The sequence below is a fragment of the Colius striatus genome, chromosome 6 (assembly GCF_028858725.1).
Source record: "Colius striatus isolate bColStr4 chromosome 6, bColStr4.1.hap1, whole genome shotgun sequence".
NCBI lineage: Eukaryota > Metazoa > Chordata > Aves > Coliiformes > Coliidae > Colius > Colius striatus.
In genome coordinates this window covers 2823620-2843243 of record NC_084764.1, presented here as the reverse complement: position 1 = coordinate 2843243, position 19624 = coordinate 2823620, and the positions used below count along the sequence as shown (strand labels likewise).

At 38.1% G+C, this 19624-nt stretch overlaps 1 protein-coding gene across 2 annotated transcripts in view; it reads left to right on the top strand.

Annotated features, from left to right (window-relative positions):
• The window catches only part of TTBK2 (tau tubulin kinase 2), an 82721-nt gene that overhangs the window by 1949 nt on the left and 61148 nt on the right, over positions 1–19624 (top strand). For both annotated transcript variants that reach the window (XM_061997895.1, XM_061997894.1), the window contains exon 2: positions 16532–16690. In XM_061997895.1, coding sequence (XP_061853879.1) covers positions 16622–16690 — 69 coding nt within the window. In that variant the 5' untranslated portion in view covers positions 16532–16621. The remainder of the gene's footprint in view (positions 1–16531; positions 16691–19624) is intronic.

Here is a 19624-nt window from a genome sequence, read left to right as displayed (position 1 = left end):
GTTGGTTAGATTTAGTGTAGTCACTGTGTTGTTACTGCCTGCTGCAGGCTCTGTTCCCTCTAATATCACAATTTCCTATGTGACTGATGAAATCAAGAAAGATTTTTGAGTATGACAAAGAGAGAGATGTCTGGAGTTTTCCCTTTTTGAAGCGGATTTATAAACAATCAGCTTCTACCAGTTCTAGATATCTGTGTGGAGAAGGTTAAACATTTGCCTGGCCCGTGAAGCTGCACAATATGGTGTATTAATGTACTCTGTGTGTCCTGTGTTAGTGAAGGCTTGTTTATCTAGTGGGAATGAATTGATGCTGTACAACAGGAGACTGACAGTTTCTGTGTATTCTTCTGTGTTACGTTGTCCTTTTCTCCTGCTCTGTGAAAGGGTTACACAAAGCCTTTGTGTTTGTCTAGAGAGGAGGAGAAACAGCTGCCTCTTCAGCACAAGACACCAGGATTTGGAGTGGTCTCACAGGGATGTGTTGTACATGGATCAGCCGCTGTCCTTCCCCCCTCAGTGCCAAAGCACTCTCCTCATGGCAGAGAAACCCGAGCTTCATTTGATTGATCTTGCTGAGCCATGCGTTGCACCCTGAATGTAGCTGATCAGTCTTATGGGCCACTTGTTACAGTGTAGATAGGTAGGAGTTAAAACAGGCAAGGCTGACTAAATGCAAAGTGTTACATTAGGGAACCCAAGAACTACAGATCATGCTGTGTATGAAACTTAGTAACAGTTTGGTTTCTTGTCTATGATTGGGGTCAAAGGAACTTCTTCAAGTGGTTAATCTTGTGTTTGTTTTTTCTTTTAACAGTTTAGTATCTAGGCTACTGAAACAGGAATTTAACATGTTAGCTTTAAGAAGAGGGAATGATTTTTATTTCAGTTGGATAAGAGAGTACAGCTAAGCAGGACAGGACAATCTTTTTAGCTTTCCATGCACTAATAGAATGTTTTAGTGCTTGGGCTTTATTCTATGTCACTCTGCAGAGTAAAAGTTAACTTGCCTCTCTTTACCACTAACATTAAATAGTATGTACCATCACATTTAGTAACTGTGTCTTACATGTTCTTTCAAAATGACTTCTTAGGAAAATACCATCCAAGCTTTTGCTTATCCTTTGCAACTCTGTTGTATTTGTTAAAATTTTAGAGTAGGATTCTCTTCTTTTTTATTCCCCACTCACTGCTAGATGTTAAGTAGTGTGCTTTTGAGGGGATGCAGTAACTAGGATAGTTTTTTAAAGCTGCTTATGAAATTGAGGTGCCATTTTCTTGGCAATTGAAATTTATAGTCCATTTTCCCCCCCATATTAGTTCATGGGTCGCTAATCTTGACACCTAAGTAGTGGAAAATTCAAACAGTAAAATCTGACCTTTTGCTGCTTCACCTCTTCGTCTGTTGGAGTATCTTTGCCTTGTTTTTGAGACGTTGTGCAAGTCATAGCTTTCAATAACTTATTCTTCAAACTTGTTTTTCAGTTAAGGGAGAAAAACGATTGAAAACCATGAGGAATTTTTGGGGGAGAAGGGAAAGCTTGGATTTGAGAGGAGAGAAGAAAAGGAAACGGAGAAGGTCTTTAGCAGTTTGAACAAAACTGTATTTTAATGAGAATTATCTTACTGAGAATGAAAAAGTGTGTTCATTATGTTCAGCCATGTTTTTCTGTGATTCTTGTACTGCGTGGCTGAGAAGAATTCTGGGATGAAAAACATCGCTCAAATGCTATTTCATGTTGTTGCTTTTTCTCTGAAGAGAATGGTCAGTTACTGAGAATTAGGTTATTAGTACTGATGAGAAACATCATCTGGTAACTCTCCGCTTGGAGAAATGTGTGTATGTTGCTTAGCCTTGGATCTGAGTGCAGGAGAAGCTTCTGAGTAGTTGGAAGAGTTGAGGACTGCGTGGGTTTTCATGGATGAGGTTAACCAGCTCAAGGATGGTATTGATGGGAAGAGTAAATTTCTCCAGTACAAAGCTGTCTGATGTGTAACATGTGAAGTGTTTTTAACATGAAGCTGGTTTTCATATCTGGACATTGCAAAGAGATTTATTACTTGTTGCAGGGACAAGTTAGGATCTGGAGCTAACATGATGAGAAACTGAAATGATTGAGGTTGGTGTCCTCCTGGTCTGTTTAAATAGAAATGATTTTATGGTGTTTTTGATGTGCTTCTATCACAACTGAAGTGACACAAAAATCGTGTCCTGGGATAACGGATTGGTTCCACTGGGCTCACCCACACTTAAGATCTTGGCTTTTAGAGTTTGTATCTTTTCAGCACTTGGAGATTGTGCTTATTGGTTCTGAAAGAGGTTCTTCTTTCCCTTCCCAGATAATTCTCACTGTTTTTCACTTCTGTCTCACAGTCTCTTGGGTATTAATATTTTTTGTGAGAGGTTTAGCAACAATTACTTGGTAGAATGTTCTCCATCAGTATAATAAGAATGAGATTACTTTGCTGTGCAGTGTATCACCAGGATGAGTCTTGCAGCAGCTGTGAAGTTTATTATTATAGTAATGCTTCAAATGCCACTCTTGGTAAGCAGTACAACTTCTGAGCAAATTAAGGAGGTCTGTTTAGCTTCACAGTGAAATATAAAAAAGAAAAAAAGAGGAGGGTGATCTATAAATAGAGCGTGTTGCTTCTCAGCATCAAACTGGTGACTTTTTGGAATGCATTTGTATTGTTATTTTGTTTTAAATAACGCTACATTGAGTTATTTACTGACTTGAAATAATGAATTGTTTTCCTGTCTTTCCATTTGTCAGCATCTCAAATTAAATAGATCCAGAATGGATGTTATCAGCTAATTGAAATTGTTTTAGGTGAGGAATGACTGTTGTAGTCCTTGAGTTTCACTGAATGCCCTGCTTTCATATGTAACGCTTCGATTTTCTGTATCCAGTAGCCTATAAAATCAAAGTGTAATTCCCTAAGTCAAGTCAGCCTAGGACAAATTGACATATCATACTCTGAGAGCTGAAGGAGGGGAATTGGTATTGGATCATGATTCTTTCTCTGTGTAAAGTTTATCTCTGTTTTGTCAAGTTCTAGAGTTCATGGTGATAATTATGGTGATTTGGGTGAAATTACAGTTTTACAGTTCTGAGCAAAATGGTGTTTGCAGTGGGGAAACCTATAGAGTGATTCATCTTGATGGAGAAAAACCATGAAAGAATCACAAGATAGATCAGTATGAGGAAAGCATTTATCAGTCTTGTAGGAGAAGTGTGCTAGCTAACCTAGTCAATTCTTTTCTTGACTAGGCAAGAACTAAGAAACCGATGCTGAAACTGAGGAGCAAACTGTGAGCCTCCCACAGTAACAAAGATGCCTGCAGGAAAGAAGCTCTGTCATTGACTGTCTGGTGCTGGCCATCATTTATTTATAGATATAAATACATATAATAATATTTTTCACGTGTTATCTCCTGCAGATGAAACAGTACATTATTGTTGTACTGGTCTAAGAGCCAGCTGCTGTTTATAAGTGGAAGATGATATCCTCTGCCTGTGTCTTTTCCAGTGCTCATTGATCTCTGAGCTGCACTGATTTAGCTTGCTAACTTGGCAGAGAATGATTCTAAGAAGGCTCTATTGACCTTTTTTTGCTGAGATAACTGTGTGACCTAGCAAAAGTTATAAACTTATGTGTGACTTTTTCTCATGTGAAGGGAAAAAGATCTTGTGTGGAGGAAAAAAAAAATCTCACATGAGGGTTGAGAAACATAGAGAGATCATAGAATTGTTTGACTGGAATAGACCTTTAAAATCATTAAGTCCAACCACTAATCTCACACTGCCAAGCCTACCACTAAACCATGCCCCTCAACACCTCATCTACATGGCTTTTCAGTATCTCCAGAGATGAGGACTTTACCATCTCCCTGTTCAGCCTATGCCAGGATCTAACAACTTTCTCAGGGAAAAAGTTCTTCCTGATCTCCAATCTAAACCTTCTCTGGCACAACTTGAGCCCATTTCCTCTTGTCCTCTAGCTTGTTACTTGGGAGAAGAGACTGAACCCCACCTCACTGCAGCCTCCTTTCAGGTAGTTGCAGAGTGCTCATGTCTCCCCTTGGCCTTCTCTTCTCCAGACTAAACACTCCTATCTCCCTCAGCTGGTCCCCATCAGACTTGTGCTTCAGCCTCTTCCTCAGCTTCATTGCCCATCTCTGGACGTGCTCCGGCACCTCGACGTGTAGTGACAGGCCTAAACCTGAGGTGTTATGAGGTTGAACAAGGGCAGGAGCTTCCAGAGAAGCCTGGCCCCTTACCATCAGTATACTTAATAACTGTCAGGCAAACCTGGGCTGGAGCATATCTATTGAGCATCACAAGACTCTTACAACAGCATAGCTGAAAAACAAAAGTCCCAAATTATATTTCAGCATATTAAAAAAAGTAACACAAAAGAAAGGAGTTCAGTTGGAATATGGGTCAAAGAAGTAGGTATCCAGTGTTGGTGGAACTGTGTTTCTTATCAATAAATTCAAGAACCTATAGAATACTGGTGTTATTTTAGGGTTATTACACTTTTGCTGTTATGGTGTTATGTTATTGTTTCCATATCTACAAAATCAAATCCGCACTCAGTCAATCTGAAGTAGAACTTCTAGGTTTGGACATTTTATTTGTATAGATCAAGTGTTTAAACATTCACATTACACAGACATGCCAGGTTATAGTTCAACAGTACAACCAGGGAGATTTTTAAAGCCCAAGCTTTTAAGTCTGAGACATTTGATAGTGAGTGTGATTATTTAAGTAAGGATTAAATGGATGGCTGTAATGTTTTTTTGGAAACTTTGATATTGTATTCTTATAAAGAGTTTTGCATTTGTTTGTCAGGTAGTTAAAATCTGAACTTGCACTCTTCACTCTCCTTGTGTGTAAGAAATTCGTAGAAGTTTTTAGAGGCTTTTGATCCCCATATTTATAACATATAATCTTACTGATTCTTATACCTGACCATTTTGCCATGCTTTATTTGTTCAACTGATCCCTGGACTGTTGAAAAGTACTTTTGTGGACTCAGGACAATCTCAGCATACTAAATTTTCCTGGGATAGCTACATTTTCATAATGAAATATACTTATATAGTAAATACAGTATATGTGTGTTTTCAAAGATAAAGACCTCATCACTTGTCTCAGCCTGACTGCTTTAAGACCAAGGAAACTGCTGTGGCTGTGGAGGCTAACTTCAGGTGTAACAGCAGCTTCCCTAGCACCTCTTTAAATTGTGTGCTAACAGTAGTTGAAGAAGAGCGTACAACTTAGAAAATCATTCCATTGTCTTTGAAGAAGTGTCAGCAATGAAGAATCCATTGAAATAATTCACAGTGTTCGCAGGAGAATATCTTTGACTACAATCAAAGATCTTGGAGATTGTTTTATGTTTGCAGGTAACAAAGGTTCAGCCTTTTACTTGTATGATCTTATAAGTCTTATAAGGTATCTTGAAGCAGTTTTAATTAGATAATTGGAAGGAACTGAGGGTCATGATTTTGACACTCAGTACATATTCCTCAGCATTGAAATACATTGCTTTTCTGTGTCTTTTTTTGGCTTTTAAAAAAATCTTGAAATGTAGACACCAGAGATGGATATAACATTCTGGCAGCAATCCTACAACCAGCAGATAGAGAGGTGTTACAATCTCTCATAGTATTTATGTGCCTACTCATCTGCAGTTGTCATAGCTTTAGCGCTGCAGCAGACGCATTTATCAGACGTGACTGATTATCTGTGTCACAGTAGTCAGTACTTCCATTTGTTCTTTGGTCCTTGATGTAAAATGTCATCTTTTATCTGAGTTGAAACATGTGTAGTTTGATTGCAGTCCATTACACAGTTAATGTTGTTTGTTCTGTACCACTTCCTGAGCACAATGTCAACTGCAAACTGCTGTATTTTGTCTTTTTTTCTAGTAAAAAATATTATCAAGTCATGGATTATCAAGTTATGGGACTAATCAGAGAAATAGTAGCTCAGTCAACTTAGAGTTACATTTTGGGACCCGTTATTTAATATGCAGTCTATTGATTTTCAACCATTTTGGTTTCTTAGAAACAGACTGTTGTGTGGTACAAACTCAGATGTCTTGCTGCAGATTAAGTGCTGTAATTGCTGTTATCATTATAGGCTAAACTTGTAATGTCACTGTGAAAAGTTAGTTGACCAGAAGGGGAACTTACCTGAATGGTAGTAATTATACTGTTTTCTTTTAATGCTTTAACACTCAAGTCCTGTATTTTGTCTGGAATTGATATCAAGGCAATGGCCCATAGTTACCAAAGTCATGTTGTTTATCCTTTCCAAACATTAGCTGCCTCCTGGAGTTCTCTGTGTTTCAGGGATCTGTTGGAATCAGCAGTGCTAAATCGGAAACCTCCTTATTTGAAATAAAATGTACTCGAACACGTTCTTCTCTCCCCCTCCACCTGGGTAGCATCCAACATCGGTGGCTGCGACGGGAGACGCGCCATGGCCATGCAGGTCTCCCCGGCGCCGCCCGGCGCTGTCCAGGGTACTGAGCCTCGGACAGACCGCTCGCGCTTCCCGAGGCCGCCCGTACCCGGCACAGAGACCGTTCCTCCGTCACAAAAAGGTCTGCCGCTGACTGAGGCGTCTCGTTGTCAGGATTTTCTGGGACTTACACAATCGCCACTTAACCGGAACGAAATTGTACCGCAAAAGTTCTCCCAGAACCACAGCATGTGGCTTTTGAACAGCCTCAGTCATGCTAACCTCATCATCAGAAGCAAATTCCTTGTCGTCCAAACTACACCATGTGTAGGTATATCATCCCTTAGAAAGAGATAAAGTGAACTTTTCTGATGTGCTTCTGTAATGTTTCACTAGAGAGTGAAACTTTAGCAATAGCTGTGCATCACAGTGAATTTCTTTCCTTGCTGTTACCATCATCAGCTATGTCAGCTCAACAAGCTTTCCAGGAACAGATTCTCCTTTTGTCAGACTTGACAACTGATGATGACCAAGAAATGGATTAAAAAGCATATCTCCACCCTGTTGTTTTTTTCCTACACTGTAGGTTCTTCTAGGGTTTTAAATATTTAATAATGTGGTAAAAGCCTAGTCCTCTCGGGAGAGGAAGTTCTGTGTCAGCAAAAGTGTGTGATCACTTCTCTAGCAAATGATGCAGAAATTTTTATATCATTCTTTCTTGTATGCAGGTAGTGCCAGACAAGAAAATGGGTGTATATGTGATGAATGTAATGAGGAAAGCAAAAAGTCTCAGTCCAGTGGCAAGAATTGAACAGAAAAAGCCTGCATGGTGTTGCATTAAATAAAGATTTGCCTCTCTAATGTGTTTCCTTGGTGAAAACTAGTGAAGATTAGCATTTAGCTAACATTCAAAGATCTCTTATGTAATGATGTTGAGGAGTATCCAGCCAAAACCATTTAGAAAAGTGGAAAGAATGCTGAAGTGTGAATATGTTCAAGTGTGAATAGCGTATCAAGTGGTAGCAGATTTATAGGAATAAAACCTGAACTAACCTGGTTGTTGTGGCTGCTTTTACCCTTGCTTATTTTGATGCAGAGACCTCTAGAAGCCTAAATTTTTTGTCCTATCACCTATATAAAAATCAGTTGTGTTTTATTTCTGGCAGAAGTGCCAACCAATTTTTACATGGCAGTTTTCTTTGTATTCAAACTGCAGCACTGCCGTACCTCACCGTCAGTGAATACAAATGCATCTGTGAATTGTTGTTAAAGATCCGACTCTGAATACCTACACCAGCTTTGGTTTCTTTTATGGATTTGTAGTAATACCAGTCTGTTTTCTGAAATGAATCTGCAGTTTTAGAAAAGCTTTAAAAAAGCGTTCTACATGTCTGCTGCCAACATTTAAATCAGAGCCACTCTGCCATGTGGCATAAATTGCAAATGCAACATAAATAGGGAAAAAAACTTTAGAAGTACTTTCTAAACCATTCTGGTTATTAAATTAATTGAAAGAGCTGTTATTGTTCAAATAGCAGTACTTAGCTGTGATATCATTTGATTATGACTGTATGATATTAAGTGCTTTTGATAACACTGTATATTTTAATGTTTTAAAGTCTTTTGCTGTAATAACATATTCTGTGAACAGCCTTTTCTTTTTCTAAAGCAGTAGGTATAATTTAAAACTTTACATAACCACAGGAGATTTTAGCAAAATCAGTATTATAAGAAACTACTCAATATTTAGGGAAAGAATATAAATGTGGTTATAACCATTAAAACATAATGAACATTAATGAATTGTCACCAAAACTGAGATGTGTTTAATAGGCTATGAATCTCTGCTGTAGTTAAAACTGCTTCAAATCCCACACTACAGTGTGACTGCTCCAAGCCATGTTTCCTTTCATCTTTTTAATGTAAGTTAACATTTAGTAAAAGATACACAGAAATTCATTTTTAAAAGGGTTATTATTCCATGTTTTAAAAAATGCTTCTTGTAAGAGATTTTGGTGTGTCAGCTGAGGCGTAAGTTTCTAATCATACTGGTTGACAGGATCACAGGCTTGTGCTGTGTAATGATACCACATTTAAAAAGGAGTATTCCACTTCAATCATATGTGAAAAAAATATGAGCAAATATGGAAGATCATTGCAAGTAGCAGGACTGTTCTGTAGCTGCAAGTTATTAAATCATCATAATTTCATTGCTGCTCGCAGAGCGGCTTGATGCACCTTTATTAGAGGTAGAATTCAAGCTTACAATGTTAGTGATTAGTATTAGTTTTCAATGGGAAAAAGTGTATTTGAATGAGAAGCCTGGTGCTGGAGGGAATAGGAAATAATGTCAATTGATGGGAAGAGTATTACAGACAGAGACACTGAGACTAGAGACTAAACCCAGCATCCAAATGGCTTTTGCACATGGGACAGCATGTTGAATATAGAACTTGAAATAACGGAAAAAATTGTATTTGGAGCTCCTGGGTGTTTTTTTGCATAAAGGGTTTATAGTTTTTATTTTTTTAAACAACAGCCTCACAGAAGTGCCAGACAAAAAACATTTACCTGAGTTCAAGTGGTTTGCTTTCTATTGTTATTTCCAAAACAGCTAGTCAGCCCACAAATTTAGACTTGGAGCTTCTTTAAAGTAACTGACCAAAGGTTATGCAGAAAGAATCGAATTCAAATCACAGCTCATCAGTTCAGAGGATTTGAATTTGTAGTATTGCAAGGAGCAAATTTCTGCCCTCTCTCCATCTTCCCTAACACAATGTATGAATGTAAAATTTGAGAGGGGACTAGAGGTCTATGTTCAACTGTAGTTATAAGTGGATGCCCAAGGAAAAGTAAAAGAATGAGCAAATATACCTGGTAGTTTTCTCTAGTACTTCTCCATTTCCTATTAAGGGCTTCCTGAGCCGTATATGCTTCATTTGTATTTTCTGTAACCCATGATATTTTCCTTTTCCATGTAGCTGTCTCGTATCTCCTTGAGCTGTTGTAAACCTTTATTGTTCACAGTATCCATTGGCAAGAAGCTGCACAGATCAGCTACTAATTAATGAAGAACTCCTATGTTTGTTCTGAGCCTGGTTCTTGCTTGACCTCTCGATATTTTTTAGTTCCTTTAGTGAATGAGATCGTGAGTAGTTGAATCCTAACCAACCTCTTCACACCCTTAATGATTTTGTAGACATCTGTCAAATATCCCTAGGTATGTAGGGAAAAAGTATTTTGAAGTCTCCACAGGGCTAAGCTTAGGTTCTCTGAAAATAGCAGGTCAGGGTTGGTCTCCACATCTCTGTAGAACTGGAAAAAGCACACAGATGGTGATCAGAATTACTTGAAGACTAACAGGTGAAGGAGTAAATGAGGGAGCATATGCTAGCAATATATTCTCTGTGTAGGACTAGGAGGTGAACAGGGAGCAGCTATAAACTATACCTTCCGGTACATGGGTTAGTGAACCTCAAATGTAACTAGCAGAATGCAGCTTGGAAACAAAGATGTGCTTCTTCCCACAGCATGGAATTGAGTTACAATTTATTTGCAGTAAGTAGAGTGTTAGGGATGCTAAAAGCTTTCAGGAGTTCAGAAAAGATCTGATTAACTCGGAGATGAAAAATCTTAAATACCATCTTTGGCTCAGAATGTGTTCCATGTCTCAGCTCACTGTATCCTCAAAAAATATTCTGGGAAAGCGTGTTTATATGCTTTCTATGTCCTTGTAGTCTTCCCTAGATGTCTGCTGCTGGCAGTAGTCAGAGACAGGAGCTTGGGCTAGGTGGATCTTTGATCTAATGCAGACTGTCTGCTCTTGTGATTAGCTCTCTGTGCTATCTCCTTTTCTACTCTCTAACCTATTTTTTTAATGCTGCAAATTAAGTTGGTATTTTTGGATTTTTCCCAACTTTAAATGCCTTTACCAAAGTTCCATTTGAGTTTTTAATACCTGTCTCCCATTTAAAACCTTGCAGGACCTCCAATTAGGAGCACAAGTTTCAGTCAGTCGCTTGCAGCTGCCTTCAGCCATGGCTACAAAGCAAGTGCATGCTCTAGCCAAGTCATGTTGTTGACTCTAACCCTTGTACCTTGGAAGTTCTCAGGGCAAACTTACCAGCAGTCCTAGACGGGCTACTCATCTCCTTTGTTCTTTCAGATTGTGCTTCTAGATTCATTACTTGTTGAGGCTATGTGGTCTTTGTGGAATGTCCTATGAACAAGAGAGACTCCATGGCACTGTAGGGACCCCTGCTGAAGCCAGCTCAAACTGAAGATAAAGTACCAACTTGCATTGTTCTCCTAGCAGTAGCTTGTTGTATGGTTTTTTTAGCTGCCTTAACATTCGCTTCCTCCAGCCAAGCACCAAGCCATTTCCCACTTGTCATGTGATTGGCAGTTCAGAAGGGCCCACTTAATGTGGCTGCCTCCTGCCTGCTGGTGCCAGGGATGTTCACATCAGTGCTGAGTTGGTCTTGGCATGAGTGTCAGCACAGGGTATCTGATTTTTTCATTTTCTCTTTGTGCCTGACTCCTCTGGTGCTCCTGACCTACTGCTGGAAAGTACAATCCTCTTTGAATATATTGAGGTGTCTGCATAAACTGGAATGTGGTGTCTCGTCTTTCCCCCTTAACTCTTTCAGGGATGCCTGCATCATGTGGCAGGATGGCTGAGCATTTCCCTCATTGAGGAGGCCAAAGCCTGTCAGAGTTTGGTAGACCTGTACCATGTGGACTCACTCAGATTCCATCCTCCTGTCAGATGAGGGCTTATAGAGTCATCTTGCTTGATGTAGCAGTTACTGACCTCATTTCACACATTGGCAGAGAGCTGCTGTCTTCAGGTATTTAAGGAGATGGAATACCTATGTGTGCACAGCTAGTGCCCTCTCTTTTATCACAGTACTGCTGCAGATTTAGAGTTGTGTGCTCTTAAGATAAGGGTGCTAAGAGGTTAGACATTACAGATTAAAAAAAGATTATTCCTCTATTTTTTCTCCCGTTCTGCTTAGGGAACTGCCAGGCCTCACTTACCCTGCTTTTGTGATGTGCTTTATCGACTGACGTACCAAGGGAGTTTTTAGCTTTTGTTAGTGAGGGTCAGGTTGCTTCATGCATGGTGCTGCAGCCTGGGCACAGTACAGTGAGTATAGTCTTGTGATCTGCCAGCTGGGCAGCTTGTCTGCCCCTGGTAACCTTGCTGATTGTTAGAATGCTCTCAGTGCAGAGAGTATTTTGCTCTTTGCATGTCATCTGTCTGATCATCTCACTAAAGTTGCTCTGCCAATTTTTCTTTCCCCAAAAACTGAAGTGTTTTTCCCGTTTACATTCAGTGTTTACCCTGAACTTTCCTTGATTGAGAAATTAATAGCAATTAATTGTATGTATGCCCTTGCATCATTCTTGTACAGTCCCTAGCAGCTCTATTTGTGTATCTGCTCTATTGTATATCTACTGCCAAAAGTCACCTAGAATTTGGAAGAAATTCTACAGAGTAGTTTATTGTAAACCTTCTTGCCTCCTTAATTTATGGAATATTAGAAACAGATAGCACTAATAGAAAGTGCAATAATTTGGAGTGTCTTGGAGGAGCAGTTTATGTTATTCTCTGGTATATAAAGTTAGTGATATTGATAGTAATGTTAATAGAAGATATCAGACTATTTCAAATGACTGGAAACAAGTATTTTTATTTTGCTGATAAACCCAGACTATAAATAACTTGCTGTTATATAACTGTGTCACTATTTAAAATATCTTAATTGTTTGACTTCGAGCTGTCTTTGTATCAGTGTTCAAAACCACACTTGACTTATCACTTCACTCTTCTGCAATGAAAATTTTATGAGGACCTTGAAAAATAATGATTGCAATGCTGTATAATTCAGATGATTGCAGAACTGACTTTGCATTTGAGTGTTTAAGGATTTTTCACTTCGTGCAAGTGATCAGAGAATTAGTTTCTTTAAAGGAGACTTTTGTGGCAGGTGAAACAAATTCTGCTTCTAGTTCAATTTAGGTTTGTTTTAAGTACCACAATATTTGTAGTGAATCTAAGACAGAAATACAGCTTTGTTTTTTTAAAACAAATTACACTTTTAGGGTTTTAAATTTGATTTTGAAGTAATTACTAAGTTTTCACACAAGCCTCTTTTGGTTTGGAACTCACTGCAAAAAATGGGAAAAAAATGAGAATAAAGCATCTCCCTTGTGATGAAAGGCTGAGGGAGCTGGGGCTCTGCAGCTTGGAGGAGACTGAAGGGTGACCTCCTTCATGTTTACAAATACATAAGGGGTGGGTTTGAGGAGGATGGAGCCAGGCTGTTCTCAGTGATGGCCAGTGATAGGACAAGGGGCAATGAGTAGAAGCTGGGACATAAGAGGTTCCAAAGAAACACAGGGGAAAACTTCTTCCCTGTTGAGGTGAGGGAGCACTGGAAGGGGCTGCCCAGATGGGCTGTGGAGTCTCCTTCTTTGGAGACATTCAAACCCACCTGGATGGGTTCCTGTGTGCCCTACTCTAGGTGGTCCTGCTCTGGCAGGGGGGTTGCACTGGATGAGCTTTTGGGGTCCCTTCCAGCCCTTAAGATTCTGTGATTTGAAATGAAGTTAACTTCTCCAAAGGGTTAGGTTTTCACACTAGTATTAAAGGCAGGTAGTAGTTCAATAAATTGGTTTGAGTTGAAAGCACCACAGTAGTCCAGCCTTTCCCTGTCCTCCACAGTGAACATATTTTTCTCTTTTTCTAAGTTTTTATGCTATTGTATGGGAGATCAGTTATGAAATTAACTCATTCATCTGAAAAATACCATGGCAAAAATATGGATTACATAGAGGTGTTTTTTGTTTTGACTCATTCTAGTTCTCCCTGACTAAAAAATTCTGGTTTTCTGTGGGTAATGAATTACAGGCTGTATTTCTCATAAGAACCACAACCTATAGGTTCTCTCTGTTAGACACATACCCAGGTGCTGCCCTTTCTTTATGGTGAGGTATCAAGTACTGTTTACCTCAGCTGATCTACTCAAGAAGCATAATGAAGTTTACTTCTGTACAATTGCTTTCAAGTTCAATTTAATTGTAAACTTATTCATTCTATTTTGTACTTGAAGAGGAGTTTCTGTCCCTAAAACTTGTGGAGTTTTGCCACTTGTATCAGTTGGTTTAGTAAAAGATAAGATAATCCTTCCATAAACTTTGCCCTGTTGGTTTGTAACATTTTGGTGCTGAATTGTATTGCACACGGAAAATAACATTGTAGATAGAAATATGTGGGTTTAAAATAAGATGGTTATCTTGAAATGAAATGTTGCATTTTTAACTCTCTCTTCAAACTAAGAAAATATCATCACTTTTGTAATAACAACATAGCAGTAAGTGCAGAAGTTGCCAGAAGGAAACCTAGACACTTTGGCAATAACACGCAAGACAGTTGGGAGCTTTTTACACCTGGAAGTCTGCAAGTGGTGTTGAGTATTTTGGCACCTGAGATCTTGAAACAGGAAGATGTAAAATGGCATTGGTTATACGTTGGGCTTTTCTAGAAGATCTTCTTCACAACCTGTACAGTTGGAAATTTAGGTCAAGTTATTAAATTTAGCATTCTCATTGACACGCTGAGTGATGATTCTCAAGACCACGTAAAAACCTGTGGGATAAGAAGGAAGGCTTAAGGCTTTGTTTATAAATTTAGGGAAGGTAAAATAAATGTGTTTAGATGCTGAAATGAGTGAAATTACTGGGAATGGAATTTGTTTTCCCAATCTGTAATCATGTCCTGTGATAAGCAACTAAAAATAGACAGATGAAACCTTGAAACCAAGCAAGTCATGGTTACTGTGAGGGAGGGATGTGCTGGAACATGTTACCTGTGAAGATGGGAGACTCTTCACCATTTGGACTATTCCCTGTCAACATGTGCTAATTCACATTATAAGCTCTCATCGTGTAAAAGTTTGGGCTCATTTCAAGCTTTCTGGCTTTGAAATATGTGACTGGATCCTCCTGCTATTTTATTTGATGCCTTGAAGAAAACAAGATTCTTCAAATTAACTTCAGTGTGTTTGTAAAACCTGCATTTTTCAAGTTAATGAATCAACTGCAAGTGCTAATGGAGTTTTAGGAGGTGTTTGGCGTCTTACCTTCAGGGGCTCAGGAGAGAACTTTTGCCTCCCTTGCAAGACAGTGTAATGGATCCTGGGTTTTTGGTGCTTTGAATACCAACAACTAATGGTACAGAATAGATCTTATTGCTTTGTAATGATATAGGATGACAAGAGATTTAACAGGGAATTAGTGTATTGGAGCAAGATTGAGGAATTGTGTACAAATTATGATTTTGTGCATTGGCCATGCAGATGTTATCTACAGTAATAGGGTACTTCTCTGGTAATTCTTAAAGTATGGGATGGTTCTGTGAACTTATGTATTGTGATGTTGTGTTCTGGTGCTCAAATATCCATGAATGAACAGCTCTCAGAAATGTTTCACAGAGCTGTGACTTTAAATTGTAGCTTGAAATGTATTTAAAAAGGAAAAAGTATCAAACCAGGTAACAGATGAAGGTTGACAGCAGTATTTACAGAAAGCCACTGAAGTCATGTCTTTGCTTTAGTAAAGTGTCTGCTTTTCCTACAGGTGATGAATTTTGCTCATGTTTGAAAGCTTTAGCAAAAGTCATACTTGCCAATTTTAGATTTGCTCCATTGAGATGAATACTTTCTCCATTACTTTCTTTTAAGCAGGTGTCAGGAAAAAAAACAACCCTCAAAGTCCAAATATAGGAGTAAACATATTGCTCATTGAAGACCACCACCTACTTTGATGTAGCTGAGGGATAGTGAAAGGGGATGCAAAGATTTGAGCAAATGGAAAGATCACTGTACACACTGTGAGGATGTAATTTTGGAAACAACTTTTTTCCCCTTTATTAGTGCCAGTTAATTTTCTCATTGACTTAGTTCCTGACTGCGTTATGATAATTCTGTTAGAGAGGCCAGTAATTTTTGTCAATGGTTAGTAATGTTGAGGATGTTCACATAAATGACCCAGCTGGATGAGTTCCTGTGTGACCTACTCTAGGTAGTGCTGCTCTGGCAGGGGGATTGGTCTGGGTGATCTTTTGAGATCCCTTCCAGCCCTTGAGATTCTGTGTGATTATAATTTTCTTTAGAATTTTGACCTTATTCGCAGGGGAGATTTAAAGTGGTTTAGTTCAACTTGAGTAAATTGCAGGGGGGACATTGTTACTCAGAAAACACGACCTTAATTTGGTTTCCCTTTATCTCTTTGAGTTAAACCAATTCAGGTTACATACTCTGAATGAATACTCTCTTGCAGGGATGTAATCCACTCTAATTTGGTATAAATTTAATCTGGATTATCTGAAGATCTAATTTTTCTTCAGAGAGGTCTGTTTTGTTTGGAGTCGATTTAAATCTTTAAATTTGAAGAATGGAGAAGTTACAATTGAAATTTAAAAAATTAAGCTGATAGAATTATCCAATGAGGATTTTTTTCCCCCTTCAGCTATTTGTACTTTGACATAAACCAACAAAATTGTACTTTAGACGTATTTAATCATAATTCTACCTATGTGAAGCACATCATGAAATGTGGAATATTCTGTATTGCAGTGCAATAACTTGTTACAATTGAATTTAAGTGTCTATTTTTCACGTTGTAATTTTTTGTTACTATTACTCTAAGCTTATTATTATGTATTACAATTCATTAAAATGATTTAGTAAATTATTAATTAAAAGTTGTTATTAAAACTAAATGTTATTATGACTTACAGCAATTTGAAACTGTCTGTAGTATGTAACTGAAAATGTTTATACTCATTAGTACTCTTCTGGGAGAGAGAGCAGGTTAAAAAATAAAGAACCAATATCCTTGAATTTCTTCGTGTACTGAAAGTTGTCTAGAATTCCAATGGCAGTCACTCTGAGGTGCAGAAACAAAGTGCTAAGGGAGAAACACAACTTCTTCTGTATTTCATGTGACTCTTAATGATTGAGATCTCCCGTTCTGCTCCTTTTCTGCAGTCCCTGGTTAAATGGAAGCCACACCTGGGATCTGGATGGTTTCTACTGACATAGATTTTGCATAGCAGCTCCATCGCTCAGGAGGTTGCAATGAGTGGAGGAGGGGAACAGCCTGACATCCTCAGTGTGGGAATCTTGGTCAAAGAAAGATGGAAGGTGGTGAGTGTGCCTTCTGCAATTCTTCTTTAAAACATGTTTTTAAAGAGAAGTCGTTTGTGCTTTGAAATCTGCATCAAAGTTCCTGTGAGATGTGTTGTTTACTACTTATGTTATATGGTAAAAGGAATCTAAACCCACTTGTTTCTATTAACCAACCTTAAAAAGAAGTTATACAGACGTAAGGTGGGCTTTATTTTTCTGGTGAGGACCTAGGAAAGCTTTTAAATCGAGACTTAGTGCCCGTTCAGAGGACAACTGGAAGAGTTCTGTTAGAATATTGAATCCTCTCAGCGATTGTGTCAGCCTGTTTCAGAATCCAGTCAGACATCCTCTTAAAACTAGTCAGACTGTGTGATTTGATACCTCTTGTAGGAAGGTCTTTCAGGACCTTGCTGCTCTTCTAATTAGAAATGTTTTTTGGTTTGTTACATTTTGTAGCATAGATTTCTTCCTGGCTGATTTATATCCATTTGATTGTGCGCCAGTGTTGGCTTTACCATAAATAGCTCTGTTCCCTTTTGGTGCTCATATCCTTGATTTACATCCAGAGGGAAATAGTATCTATTTGAAATTATTTTTGCTGGAATAAACAGACTGAGTTCTCCTAGTTCCTTCTCCATTCCCATGATCACTTCAGATTTTTTTTCTTCTTGTGGATTTGTTTTTGAGATGAAAAAAAAAGGCACAGAAAAAAAGCCACTTTATAGTAGAACATTTTGGGAATTTTTGTGTGCTTGGTAGGGTGTGAATCACTTTTTTGCACCATCTTTGATTTATATTACTCCCATATTTCAGTATGTTATTTAAAACTGAGACTGAATGTAGAAGATACAGATTCATCATTCATTTCAAATTCATGTAGAGAAAATAATTTCAACTCTGTGTGCTATCCTTCATCTAAAAATGCAGGAAACCGCTACTAGCATTGTGTAGGATACCTCTGTATTTCCTTTTATGTAAATACAACCTAACTGGCTCTCTTGGGAGTGTGTTTGTAGAATACCTTCTTATATTGCATCTCAGTGAAGTAAAAATTGAAAGCAAAATCTTGAATGAGATCAAATAGAATAAAATGACATTATAAATAGATAACAATATACTAACATATCACTATGCAAAACACTACTCAGCTATATGTGCAAGAGTAATCCTGTTTTCCTTAGATTTATTTTCTTTCCTATGTAATGAAGAATGATAATCAGATTGGTGTCTTTTGGAAAAAAAATGGGATTAGGCTGTTGTTCATTTCATGTGATCATACATTTTAACTTGTATGTTTTCCACATGGAGTGTTACAAGTAGACGAGTGGCAAATATTGTTGGTGGGTAACTCTTCAATTTCTTAATGTCTGTAGCAAACAGTAAGGATCAGTTGATGGCATTAAAGGTTTCATTGGGAATTTAGGGTTTCAAAAGATAATCTGCCTGTGGAAGAAAATAACATTCAAATTTTAGGAATTGCTTAGTGCTTTACACTTATATATCAAAAGAATTAGTACTGTGTTGTCAGGTTGTAAAGGACTGAAGTTTTCTGTTAGTGGTCTTGAAGCAGTAGAGTACTGCAATAAGTTTATATAGGGGTGAGGCTGGCTGTTTCACCTCTTCCCTTTTCTCCTCTCACCTTTTTCACTGTCTCCTGAATTCTCACTCTGTGTTTGTACTAAGCTGAAAATTTATGTGCTTGTGCTGAAAACTTCGGTTAGATCAGTGTTTACATTTAGCTGTTGGAGTCCTGTCAATAGCTCCAAGCTCAGGCAAGGTGATGGCATTACCAGACTAAGAGGTGGGACAGAGAAGTGCAGACTTAAAATGGCCAAAGTAGTCACAAAACTACATCTTTGAGATATATACATATTTACACACATACTTTTTTTTGGACACCCTCCTCCTCCCATATGCATAATCCTGTTCAAGGTTTCTATTTTTTCCTCAATATTTAGGTGACAGATCTCTTCCCTTTCTGTAAGGACTAACACTCTACTTCTGAATATAACAAAGTTATAAAATGTGTTTTATAGGAATAGAAAGGTTTCTTTTTCTCATGGCCTGTCATTGTTTCATAGTTAACCCTAGATCCTTACCTGAGTGCTACCTTAAACAAGTAATGTCTGGAGACACAAATTTCTTACTCAGGGTTCCTGATACTCTGTACTTCAACTTAAGCCCTTGAAGTGTGTAGGTTAAAGAGTAACAGGCTTAAGCCTGTGTTGATAGTACAGCTACAAAGAAATGAACATGTGAGTTTGCAGTCAATGGGTGTTGCAGTAGAGGCAGATACTTAGGTGGGTTAGTTCTTTAGTCTGAAAATGTGGTGTGCTGTCTGTCCTCCGCACCTTTTTACAACTGGCAATATATTGGCCTGAAGTGATTAGTGTAGGTAATGCTACGTGTCTCAGACCATATTGTCCTCACATTAAGAACATGGAAATAGCAGTTGCTTGGGAAGGTCAAAGATCATCAGGAAAGAAAGTGCATGATGAAATACCGAGTGTTGTTGTAATCATACAGAACACACATTTCATCTGATGTGACTTGAAAAATGCAAGTAAACAATGAGCATTTTATCTCTTACCTTCTTCCTTATTCTTAGAGGCCCAGGCTATTTTAAAAATTGGTTTTCCTTCTCAGTCAGATGTCTGATTGTCTGGATTAAGAGACATTGGATTTATGTTCAGAATCTGAAGCCAGATCAGCATGTTGCTGGTCTCTTAGATCCCTGGAACATTTAGATGACATTTAATACAGTGTAGTCATGTAACCTTGGCAACTGTAAGTTTTCACATGACATGTAGAAAATCATGTCAGTTCTTTCAAGGCAAAATATAATATAGATACAATAGTTTGTGTTTCTTAGGGCAAATTATTTTTGTCTCCTTTTCTCTTTTATCAGCTTTATCTCCTTTTCTCCTTTTATCAGCTTTAAAATGGTATGTA